Here is a 13,378-nt window from a genome sequence, read left to right as displayed (position 1 = left end):
AATAAACAAAGAAATAAAAAAATAATAAAAATCATACCACTGATGGAAAGTAATGTATCAGAGGCATTCATCTTGAACAATGAATGAGTACAAGTGGAAAACCACAGAGTAGGATGATGTGCGTATGGGGGTCGGTCCAACTCTATGCAACCAGTGATGAGCAGCCTCATGTTCTCTGACTATAGTAAAATGGTTCGTGTTTTCATACCCACAATCAGGTGGATCATCTAACATGTAGTTTGCACATGATGACATGGTAGGGAGGGAAGAAAGGGGCTAAGGTGCTTTTCAACCACACTCACCCTATTGGACTCAATCATGCCTGTCCTAGCATGGAACTTGACGGTTTTTAATCGAGCACGCTCTTTCTTTTCCACCCTGTAGAAAGGAAAAAAAAGCTGTGTTTTGTTAAATAATTATGCTGCTTTCTCAACAACTGGCTCAACAAATAGTATGCCAGTATCAGGCTTTGTTTACTGTGTGCACGCACACTGTTTTGTCGATGCTTTTACACTTTCCATAAACTACACTGGAAATGAATTATAAATAAGATTGTCTTTACGTTCTGCACTTGTGTTCTCTGAAACGCAACCGACTGTTTTTGTACCTTATACAGAGCTGGATGATAATCTAAAGTAGAGACATGCACAGGACGGATTTTTCAGTCCTGCTCCTGCCCACAAAAGCCTGCAGCTAAAATGTAGTAGTTTCGTTTAAGTTTGACTTTTTGTGTAAACGATGAACACGGATGAGGAACCTTTTAGAACATGGATCATCAACGGAAACGATATCTTATTTATAAAAAAATAATAAAATAAATAAAAATTTAAAAAGTCCACGGTTTTGTTGTGGTGTTTCTCTTTCTTTAATAACAGAGTAATTTCTGTAGCACTCAGCGATTCTGCTCTGTCTTGCGCTTCAGACATTGTGCCTCGGTGTGTTCTAGTAGTTATCGCGCATGAACCACGAGTTCGCTTCCGACCTCGTGCCTGTAAATCGCTTTATTTCATTTTAAATGGCCATTGTTGCTTCCGTGCAGTACAGTGATCTATTAAACGCGATGCACGCGATAAACGGACGCCACGACGAAAATGATATTTTATGTATACGATACAGTACTGTAACATTTTACTTCCTTTTATAATTAATAATTATATTTTCATTTATACATTCATTATTTCAACATTAAAGTTTTTCTTTAGTAATTTTTGTATTTTGTATTTTTTTTTATTTTTTGCATAGTTCCGCAAATGATTTTATTCTCCACACGAGTATTTTACCACCCAAACCCACATTCACCCGTCAAATCTGGTCCCGCGCCGCACTCGTTTGCATCGGTGCAGGTCTCTACTCTAAGGTTTCTTTCTTACTTTTTTTTTTTTATCTTATACCAGCATTTTATGTTCTACTTCTCTTCCTCACCCTCTCAACGTCTTTCAACAACTAATTACAGGTTAGAAATTAATAGACTAGATTAGATTATTACTTACTGATCTGTTGGCTATTAAATACATCTGAAGTTTTTCTTTTTAATATGATCAATTAGCCACACATTTTCTAACTTGAAAGTTAACCTAATAGATTTTGTCATGTGTGATCAGTAATGCAGTACCTTTTCTTGCTGGGAATGACGCCTATCTGCTCACTTTCACCATGGGCGGTGACAAGTCGTGCCTGCCACCACTCATCATCAGAGGCATTGATGACATGTAGAATGTCTCCATATGAGAAGCTCAGGCCCTGGCTGGGGAGGCAGCTGTCTCTGGTACGGTCATAGTCAAACAGAGCCCTGCACAAAAAAAGATGTTGGTGGGGGTTTAGTGAGTTTATGAACATTATTAGTGTATATATGACTCAGTGGGCAGAATTAGGAATAGTTAGTAAAAAAAAAAAAATAAAAATAGGATTTAATGACCACTTATTATTTCAGGATAAATTTGATACATATTCAATATACACAAATGGGTGCACAATCTAAGGAAATATTTAGGTGAGTTACTAAGATGGTGGGCCACTGCAAACAGTACAGTCACAAAGTCTCTTCAACTGTACTACAGGAATGAACAACCTTTTCCCAAAAATATAGCACTGGTCATGACCTAAGGCCCTTTCACATATAACATTTCGAATGGACAGTGGAAACGCATCTAAGGAATGCCGATTTGAACGCACCTCCAATGGCCATTTGTAATGAGATTTTATACGTCATGTATGCTGGAGGAAGAGTGCCATTTACATTTATTGCATCAGTCTTCCTTCGCGTTTGTTTTTTTGAACATGGCCCATAAATCTCCTCTCATGTCCACACTGTATAAACTTTCTTTCGGCTTCTCCCGTTAGGGGTCGCCACAGCTGATCCTCCGCACGCTTGACTTGGCACATGTTTTACGCTGGATGCCCTTCCTAACGCAACCCTCCCCAATTTATCCGGGCTTGGGACCGGCACTGAGAGTGGCTGGGGATGGTTCGCTGACCGGGGATCGAACCCGGTTCGCAACGGTGAGAGCGCTGCATCTTAACCACTAGACCACCAGGGGACCATATTGTCACATTTGTAACAAAAGTCAAATGGAACAATAAACATAAACCGAGTTGATTTGTGTGAAACATGTCCCGACCCCACTAACATTCATAGAACTGTAGAAAAAAAAATTTAAAAATAAGAGAGATACACAGATTACAAAAGGGTGACAAAAGCATTCATCAGCAGTTCATCAATCCATGAAAAGACAAACTGTCCACAAACAGAGAACATTTTGGACCATAGAAGTGGGTTTCCAGGAAAAATCACAACAGGAGGTAATACTGGAAGGTGAAAAAAGAATCGAAAGGGTTTCAACAAAAAGACTGGCAGAAAACTCTGTGAAAGTCATGTGTCCTCTACTAAAAAAAAAAAAAAAAAAAAAAACTTAGCAAGAGTGTCATTCAAGGACACCAGAGAAAACCACTGCTGCCCAAAAACATTATTTTCTTTACATTTCCCCAAAATCAACAGCATATTCCACTGCAATTCTGGAAACAAAAAGGTTCTATGCACAAATGAGAAACAAAGTTTTCCAAACGTTTTTGCAAAAATGCTGCATTTGAATAAAATTCAACTAAAAGAATTGGACATGCACAAAACCCTCATCCCATCCGTGAAGGGAGAATCATGGTTTGCAGCTGCTTTGCTGCCTCATGGATGCATTGAACAAGGAATAGATATTTCACAGAACATCCATGATCAGAGTAACAGTCCATGACCTCAAGCTTAGTTTGGGTGCTGCAGGACAATGATCCGAAACACACACGTAAATCAACTAGAGAACAGATGAAAAGGACAAACATTTGTGTTAAAAAAAGCTGGAGCCCCAAAATACATTTGAACTGAAACTGTTTTGTGTGGAGAAATGATTCATGGTTCATCATAAACATTACACCAGTGTGATATGTTGTACCATTGTACAAGGCTGAACTGTATATGATTACTGAATATGTGCCTAACAATCACTTGAAAAAGTACTGTATGCTGGGACTTATGGAGCTGAGCAAAGAATGATATATTTTGGTTAAGTGTAACACAACAGTAGGTTCTCCTTTGCTGAGCAAATTATTCCAGGTGTCAAGTGAAAAACACAAAGAGTCATGCAGTAAGCCTCTCATTTATACCTCGTCAGACTGGTAATACCCTGAAATAACTAGGAAGACCTGCTCCACTGGTTTTTGTTCCTCTGACATTCTACTCACATTCACTGTATGTTCAATGTGTTCCATGCGCTCTCTTTTTAGTGACTACACTGTGAAATGTTTGACATGATCAGAATGATTTCATTAATCAGACAATATAATGTCAGAGTTAAACAGTTATGACAAATGTGCACAAGAGGAAACAAAAGTCTTCATGCCTGCATATATGTATCTTCTCATGTACAATACAAGAAAAAAAATCTAATTATACAGTGCCATTAAAATGCATTTGCGCCCACATATGAATTCTGGAATTTCAAACACTGAATGAGATAATGGGGAATAAATAATATATATAGAATTATTTTTTTTTTTTTAATTATATATATTTTTTTATTAATCTCCTTGTGGGAAAACACCTGTTTTTTTTGTTTTGTTTTTTTTAAAACTCCAATCAGTGACCTTTAAACACCTTTAAGGATTAAATGCATTTTTCAGGTTCATCAACATTTCAAACGGGTTTAGGTCTGGACTTTGGCCTGGGCATTTCAAATGTTTACATTTCGTACTTTTTAATCATTGTGGGGTAGACCTGCTTGTGTGATTTGATCACTATCGTGTTTCATAACCCAAAGATGCTTCAGCTCAGACATGCGCCCGATCAGGCGTAACATTATGACCACCAATCACATAACATAATGACCACCTGCCTAATATTGTGTTGGTCCCCTTTTTGCTGCCAAAACAGTCTCGACTCTTCAAACATTAACAGCATTAACTTCTTTAGCAGTTTGGGCTACTAAAGCTCGTCTGTTGGATCGGACCACACGGACAAGCCTTCACTCTCTAAGTGCATCAATGGTCCTCGGCCGCCCATCACTTTTGATAGATACTGACCACTGCAGACTGGGAACAGCCCACAAGAGCAGCAGTTTTGGAGATGGCCATATCTTTTTGCGTCTAACACATTAACATTGACGACAAAATGTTCACTTTGCAGCCTAATATATATCCAGTGTTATAGGATCATAATGTGATGCCTGGTCGATGTATGTCCTGGCATTCTTCTAATATAAAGCACAACTCAAAATTCTCTTATTTGCCAACATTTCAAATTCTGAAGCAGCAACACATCCTAAAACCATTACTACCCACATTCATGCTTCAAATAACTAGCTTTTTGAATAGCTGGTCAAAAGCTTCTTTCATTTTCTCCAGGAGGATCATCTAGGTGTTTCTTGACAAACTTAAGACAATTTATAATGATCTTGGTTAGTCATGGATGCCACAGTCTGCAGTAAATTCCATTCAGATGCCAGACTCATTTATAGGATACTGCACTCTGCTATTAAATCAGATGTAATGCGATATAATGTAAACATAATATAAATAAAAAATCCAGACAGAGGGCAAACAGTGAACATGTAAGAAATGATATACTTCCAGGGCATGGTTAACATGATTTGAATTCTTGTAACTGGAATAATAAACACAAAGTGATGCTTTTGTTCACACTTTGGCCTGTGCTCACACTAAACCCTGCAATCAAGACATCATTCTGTATCTGTAATGTACAAAATATGAACAACCTTCTTTTTGAATGTTTACACATGTAGCACTCCCACCATAAGAAAACATTCAAATACAGTCTTAGCCTCAGCCCAATAACTGCTTCATACTTTTATTTGCACATTAGGTGTTCATCGGTTTAATTGTCGCTTTACGCACACGTATATATGCTTACAATTTGCACTTTACATTTCTTCTTCTTTTTTTTTCTTTTTGAATTGCCAGTTCGCATTCTTTTTTTATGTTGCATCATCTGCAATATTGTATTTATTGAAGTTACAATTATTGAATTATATTTTGCCCCCCACCTTACTACCGTTTGTGTAACCTGCTGCTGTTACGCAATCATTTCCCCCACAGGATCCATAGAGTATATTTAAGTCTAAGTCCAAGACTAAGTCTATTTGCATTTTTTCCTCTCTCCAGATATCAGTCAGTCTAATCCACTGAAAGCAGTCACGGGTGATTTTTGTTTTGTTTAAGAACGTAAAAGGTTCCACAACCTTGTAATCGTTCCTAGACAAAGATAGTCACTGAACCGGAAATGCATGTGTTCTCATGACAAAATGTGCAAACATACGACATCTCACGTGGTTAGAACTGTTCACACAAATAAGGGGGTGATAAACAGACTACTGAACACAGTTATTTTTGATAAAGTTTCTATAGGCTTGTTGACTTTGCTTGTGCTTAGCGCTTTAGAAGGAATAAAAAAAATATATATATATATAGGTATAATATATACATCACACTATATAGTGATATGCTGCTTATATAGAGGTAAACAAACACCATTAAAATGACACGTGTCCTGGACTTTTGCTGTACTAATATCGAAATAGTGCCACATCTTGTGTGTGTGCGCGCAAGTCAGAGATAGTTGTGAAGATGAAAAGGGAAGGGAGGGGGGCTTTCAAGAAATAGAAACATGTGAAAAGCTCTAATTTAATCCATTTTACCGTGACCTAAACAGGCTCAAGCAGAATGATACCAGTCACACCAAAAAGGTGTGTACGGTCAATAAAAGTGTTGCTTGACTACAAATACCTGATGTATGAGGTATAGCTGTCTGACATACACTATCAGGCAGGGTGAGGTACAAAGGTTAAGCAAATGAAATGTTCAACCACACAGAGGCTTCCTCAGCAACTCGCCAGCACGAGACGGATTAAACTTATTGATTTTTCTACAACTAGTCACTATTAACCGTAGGGGGATGAACTTTATATGCATCTGTTACCTGACATAGAGGGAGCGCTTTTCACTGGTGCGTAGGGAACCTGACCCAGAACTCATGCTGCTGTTCATCATCTGCTCCCGCAAGTCGTGGATCTTGGACTCAAAACGGCTGTACTCTGCCCGAAAAAAAAACAAAACAAAAAAAACAAACATCAATAATTAATTCAAGAATACATAAGGCTGTAACGATACACAAAATCTAAATTAGGTGGCATGTCCATATATTTTGATTCAGCGAAAAGAAACATTGCCTGGATATTTGCATTAGGTTTCCATTTTCAATGGATTACGACATTCAACAATAATATGTACAGTACAATAACTTGAACTAAAAGGTGCATTAGGTAAGCTTAGACTTGTTTTCCAGGATAAGGTCTACAATGACAAGTTGTGTTTGACACCAAGATTCCCACTCATGTTTATGAAGCTCTGCCCCCATGGTGGTCTGCTGAATGTCTGAGAAACTTTTGCTAAGATCACAGCTTAAGGCATTGTTTAGTTTTTTCAAACATGTTCAACAAAATCTTCCAGGTTATTATAATTAATTTTGTTTTGTTTTGTTTTTTTTACACAAATTAGCAACAGAAAGAATCTACTATTGCATGATCCATTGCCTGATCTAAAGAACCTACAATTACATGGTCCATTCAGACTCTTAACAGCACATCAACACAAAAGCTATGCTTTTGAATTTTTCACAATTAAAAATGCCTAACATTTAACTGCATCCTTCTGGGGGCGTGGCTTAATCTTGGAGCTTTTTCCATTCTGCTGTTGTGCCCTCAGAGTCACATAGCTCATTAGCCCCAGAGCTTTCTTCTTTCACTCTAAATATATAATCCCAGCAGTGATTTCTTTAGTCGGAACTGAATCAGCAATTAAAGGTTGCAGCAGAGTTTATTCCACGGTATATTGTGAACGTATTCGTTATTCGTATTCGATTCGGTACACTAATGTTTCAGTCCACTACTCGCCGGCTGTCAGTGTTGTAATATACCCAGAAGCAAAGGTGCTCCAATACACCATACCCTACAAATATAAGGGAATTTTACTATTCCTGCTGGCTGTATTTACTCATTAATACTGCATGCTTAGGAAAAATGTTTCTTTTGAAAACCACTACAGCCCATCCGGATTTTAGATCAAGGGACAGCTTGAGGAAAAGTGGGTTTGAGTGAGCTTAAATATGATGAACTGCCCACTTTAATATGCATTCTGTTGTATGTACATTTGCTAGTTTGTACAAAACAAACATTAAAATCTTTGTATTACTAAACCCCCTAAATGCAAATCAGGATAATTAAAGTCCCTGCCACACAGGACAAAAGGTAAAACCCTGCAGTTGACTGCACACTGATGAACAACTTCAGAAACAAGTGAATAAGAGTTAAGGACAGGTAATAAAGTATGCATACCGAATCATCTGAATACACCCACTTTCTTGAAGCGCAATGAAGACCTTGAACTAATGTTTCGGAGACTAATACATTTTATTTCTAAATCTACACTGAAGCACGAGACTACAAGAGCTTGTGATTAAAATGTGTTGAATCTGTTGACTGTTGTCATTAGTTCAATCAGCTCGTGCACACACACATCAAGTAAGATAAAGTTGTGAAAAAAAATGGCAGTCACGAACAAACTGTAGGAAAAACAATAACAGATACTCTTGGCAGATTTTGTACAGTTATACAGTTACAACTGATAAGGAACCTCATTTCATATATGCATAAGAAGCTTTGTTGAAACAACATAAAAAAAAACCCTCTTTACAACCATTTAAGTCCTAATAAAATAAGCATATCAGCTAAAAACTATACAACTGTACAAAACACATCTACAGTACACAGCATGTCATCACATGTGGGGCAACCTGACACCATGTACATGTAAGCAGGAAGCCACTTCGGTACCTTGAGATAAACGCATAAGTAAACAGTCTGAACACACAACACAGCAAAGACATTGTGCTGGATGTAATTAAGGTTGTCATATTTCTTAAACACACTATATATTCCTTAAATAACACTTATGCATTTGTTTCTATTCTGAAATATATTCAGAGATCCCTGGGTGACGATTTGAGCAGAGACAATGGGTTTCAGCAAAGTGTGAATATTCTACTCCTTACTCATCAAGAAAAGTGAAGGTGTTGGTCAACATTGTAACAGTGGCTCAAACTTTAACAAAAGCCCACTGGCAATTCCCCAGGTCACCCACTCTGAAGCAGGGGTGTAATGCATTGTCATGATCACAGTCTGTTTAGTGTATAAAATATTCATATTAGTATTCAAACGTGATATTTTAGATAATAAAAAAAATCAAGACAATGGATTTAATTATTTATGATCCCTGGTACTCACAGGAACACTGGAAATCCAGGATAAACAAGTAAAACTCAAATTTGTATATATGCCAGAAATAAGATTAGAATATAAATCATATAGGAAGCTACAGAAGAAAAACTAGTTCAGAAATTGACCTTGCTATGATCTTGGCCCTGTTTCAAATCAAGTGCAAAATTTTATCCATTCGTCGATTAGAATAATTCAATATAAATCCAACCAACATTGAGATATCGCACAGCTGTCAACTCCTAGCTCAGTAATACAGACTACCTAGTGACTGGGGCATTAAAATGCTAGAAACTGTTCTTAATGAGTGGAGAGTCTGCGTGCGTTTGAAAAGTTGTTGATACAGACTATATGTTTCACATTATACGGTTATGGGAGGCATCTGCATACGACAAATTGTAATCTCTTGACCAGTTACAGACTGACTTTGTGTACAAAAAGAGACGCACAACCTGCAACCTTGGTCGAAAAGACGACTGAAGAATCTAATAAAAAGTCCTTGTTATGAATTGTATTGTATGTTATTCACCTATTATAATGGACTAGCAAGAAATGCCAGAGAGAGATATTTGGCTAAACTATCACAAACAATGTAACTCTAGAAGATCTTTCTGGTGTTAGAGCCAAATATTATGCCAAAATCATTATAAGACTGCAATTACCAAATAATCATACACACCTCATAACATCTCTAAGCGCAAACTCGAGAGAAACTGGAACCGTATACAGCTTTCTATGCTTACAACTCGTTCAAGATGTACTGTATTACGATGGCAACATCGTGTCCAGGATGCGACCCAAAGAGTCACAACGTCGTTTGTAACTAGCTAGAAGTTTTCATTATAAGCAAATATTTTTTATGTGGTTTTTACATCAGGTACATAGGTTTATTGAAGCAACACACACTGATCAGGCATAATATATATATATATATATATATATGAAATTCGTTGTCAACGAAAGCCGTTATCGTCTCGAGCATTGGACTGCTCAAGTTATGCAAAGCATCCCGTGACGGCAGGATAACACAGCTGCCTGTGAAAATGGCAGCGGGAAAAAGTGTGCGCCCAAGTCATCAGAGAGCATTTTCTATTAAAATGCTGCAAGACTGTGAAACCTGCAAGTTATGCAAAGCGGAGTTTGTGTGGCATGGAAGTGCCACTGGATGCACGAGCACATGAAAAGAAAACACACCGGTGTCATGGATGAAGGAGGAACATCAGCACGGTGAGCACAAACTGTAGAATCCTCATCATGTGAAAATGGTGTAGTTTAATGACGTGCTACTGTGTAAACTGTTTGCTAACTTCAAGATGTCGCTCGTGACGTCGTGATGGATTCAATTAAAACGACGCGAACAATCACTAAATCTAAAAGCAGCAAATAACAGCGGTAAACGAGTACATTTTTAGTCACCGATGTGGTTTTCAGTGAATGCTTATGCATTTGTTCACCAATGCAAGTTTCTTTCCATTTTTTTTTTTTAATTAAGCCTGTTACCTTGCTGCATTTCTCCATCCATTCTCTTTTTATAGCATTTGTCTACTACAACAATAACTTTTCTAAAGTGATTTACAGCGGCTTTACTACATTTAAATGCTGTTTTTAATGTTGGTATATTTCATTTATGCATAAATCATTTAAAGATTATACAAAATTGTATTAATTATAGATGCTTATATTTTCACAACTAAACAAAATGTTTTGTTTTAAAACAATAATTATCAAAAAAAAAAAAAGCACATTACATTTTAGATTGATTTTTTTAAGCATGGTTGTAAACTTGCTATCTGCCCAAATACAATACAAATGTTTATTTATGCAAATTGCTTCACCTTTCATACTCAAATTTTTTACAGAAAGAAACAATTTGTTCAAAGGAGAAGTCCCGCATGCATTCCTCAACAAGCAACCACTATAGGTTTCAAAATGTCTAAATTAAAGCTAGTTAAACTCACTATGTGGCTTTAGCATTTTTTTAAGTAAACTTTTATACACAAATACACTGAACTAGGCTTTTATATAGTTATAATAAGCAAAACATCCGATATATCTGTATCTGATTAATTGAGAGAGGATAAATAATCGCAGATTAATCAATTATCAAAATAATCGTTAGTTGCAGCCCTAATTATAACATGATGAGCATTGACGTGAAGGACTCTGATTATCTCGTCATCATGGCTGGGAGATATTAGGCAGCAAGTAAAAACATTTTCCTCTAACTTGTTTTAGAAGCAGGAGAAAAATGGGCAAGTGTAAGGATTTGAGGGAGTGTAAAAAGAGCCAAATTGTGGTGTCTAGACGACTGGGTCAGAGCATCTCCAAAACTGCAGCTCTTATGGGATGTTCCTGGTCTGCAGTGGTCAGTATCTATCAAAAGTGGTCTAAAGAAGGAAAAGTGGTGAAGCGATGCACGTGGGGAGCGAAGGCTGACCCAGGTGGTCCGATCGAACAGACGAGCTTCTGTAGCTCCAACTGGTAAAGAAGTTAATGCTGTTAATGCTCGAAGGGTCAGAACTGTTTTGGCAGCAGAAGGAGACCAACACAATGTTAGGCAGCTGCTCATAATGTCATGTATGATGTAATTTAGCTCATCGATATGATAGTTAGCTACGTAGATGAGATCAAATGGACACTAGAAAGTCCGAACTCTTTGGACCAATTACCCCTCCTTATTTCCTCTATGCACCAGTGTCTTGTACATATTCTGCCGACTTGGAAAGGAGCCTAATACAACAATACGCAGGAAGATAGAAGTATTTATGAACACATTTCCGATTCTGACTCCCAAAAGCAACTTTTGATAACAGTCTGCCTTGCTCTTACAAAATCACTATTGGTCCCACTACGTTTCTGTGACCAGTGTATTGTACACTGCTTTTTATTCAGAAATGTTGTGCTAAATATAAAACTAAATCCGTACACGTCGGTCCTTAAGGTATTTGCGATTTCACATTTATTCACAATCGCGGTTACTTCGCCAATTACTTTTTCAAAACAATTTTACTCGTCTTCCCTTTTCAAACAAATGACTTATTCCAGTGGCTCTTATTTTCTTTTTTGCTGCAATTTCCAGAAATATAGGTTAGATTTTGTTACCCCATTGCTGTGTAAGCTAGTACTGCTTTAAACATTACATTACTACCTGTGCTGCCACTCCTAGCACGGCTGTAACTTCCTCATACACAACAGCTCTCATACACACAGAAAAGCATGGCAGTTCTGACAACAATTAGACAAAAAAAATGCAATGTGTGTCTTTTTAGTCGAGCAGCACTTTACACTGCTGTGCTAACTAAATACTGCTTATTTTTTCCCCCAAAATGCACTGCTCTCCTCACACCCACTCTCTTTTAGCTTTAAAACAACAAATGTGATCTATACAGCAAAATATTTTATACAAATCTCAAAGACAAGGGTAATTTGTTTTTCCAATGGTTAGTACAAATAAGGACTCTATGAAACCATTAAAAAAAAAAAAAAAAAAGTTAAGACAAGTATCCCTCAATCCATCACCAAGCTAAAAACTTCCAGACAAACTTGTTTAACTCTTCAGAGGAAACGTTTGTGCCAAACTGTGTCCCCATGGAAACTGCACTGGAACAGTTACTCTACAAGCTCAAAACCATTTGGCTCTACAGTATAAAGTAGGTTAATGTGGAAGAAGGAAATTTATATCTGAAGCTATTAGTGGTAGTTTGTACAAAGAAACTTAACAGTTGTCCATCATGACTGAGTGCAGGAGCAAATAAATGAATGAAAGAAAGCACTAAGTAATGAATGGAAAGATGGAACAAAACTGACTTCCTGTGGAGTTCATTAAGTCCTCTGTATTGAACTTCAATTAGAAATGTCAGGGGGACATTTCCAGGCTTGGGCCAGCAGAGAAGCACTAGGCACCATGCCCAGGAAGACATCTGAGAAGGCACTATTGAAGAACCTCTGCAACTCCTGTTACCCCAGCTGCTCAGTGAGCAAGTGGCTTTAACCATATAACAGGACACTAGTCAGACACGAGACGTGCTGATTAGGTCAGAAAAGGTGACACTACCGGTGGAAGTTTATATTCAAAGATAGAGTACAAAGGAAACAACTTCATTCGCATCGTTGAAACTTGTTATACATTACCCTCTAACCAGATTAATACAATACATAGCAGTATAGTCACCTTGTCCTCAGTCATCAGAGGCCTCCTGCTTCCACACAAGGAAAAGTTTTCAGGACAAAGGTCTTAATAAGTTGCATATTTTTTTGTTTATTAACGTATTAAAGAAAAAAAAAAAAACAAAGACAAAGGCTAGTATAGTCACAGCACAAGGGACGAGCCAAACTAATCCGTTTTATGCTTGCATGCATCTCACCACCCTGACGTGGCCCTTTTTCCTACGACAGCATATACCACGTTATTTCACTCCTTACATATTTCTCGCATATCTCTCACAAAACGAATGTGGTGAAAGCTTATCAGCAGCACTAGCTCCGGCCCTTTTCTTATCCCCGTATGCAAGATGGCCTATAGTCGAGTCCTACATCTATTCTGGCCTAAA

General features: G+C 37.5%; 1 protein-coding gene across 8 annotated transcripts in view; it reads right to left on the bottom strand.

Annotated features, from left to right (window-relative positions):
* dlg3 (discs, large homolog 3 (Drosophila)) overlaps positions 1–13,378 on the bottom strand; it is a 73,329-nt gene that overhangs the window by 6,191 nt on the left and 53,760 nt on the right. For all 8 annotated transcript variants that reach the window (XM_046848926.1, XM_046848924.1, XM_046848922.1 and 5 more), the window contains 3 exons: positions 6,476–6,590; positions 1,613–1,789; positions 303–378 (listed from right to left, as the gene is read on the bottom strand). In XM_046848926.1, coding sequence (XP_046704882.1) covers positions 303–378; positions 1,613–1,789; positions 6,476–6,590 — 368 coding nt within the window. The remainder of the gene's footprint in view (positions 1–302; positions 379–1,612; positions 1,790–6,475; positions 6,591–13,378) is intronic.

The sequence above is a fragment of the Silurus meridionalis genome, chromosome 5 (genome assembly GCF_014805685.1).
Source record: "Silurus meridionalis isolate SWU-2019-XX chromosome 5, ASM1480568v1, whole genome shotgun sequence".
Lineage (NCBI taxonomy): Eukaryota > Metazoa > Chordata > Actinopteri > Siluriformes > Siluridae > Silurus > Silurus meridionalis.
The sequence above is the reverse complement of the archived record's forward strand: the minus strand, read 5'-3'. Positions and strand labels throughout refer to the sequence as shown.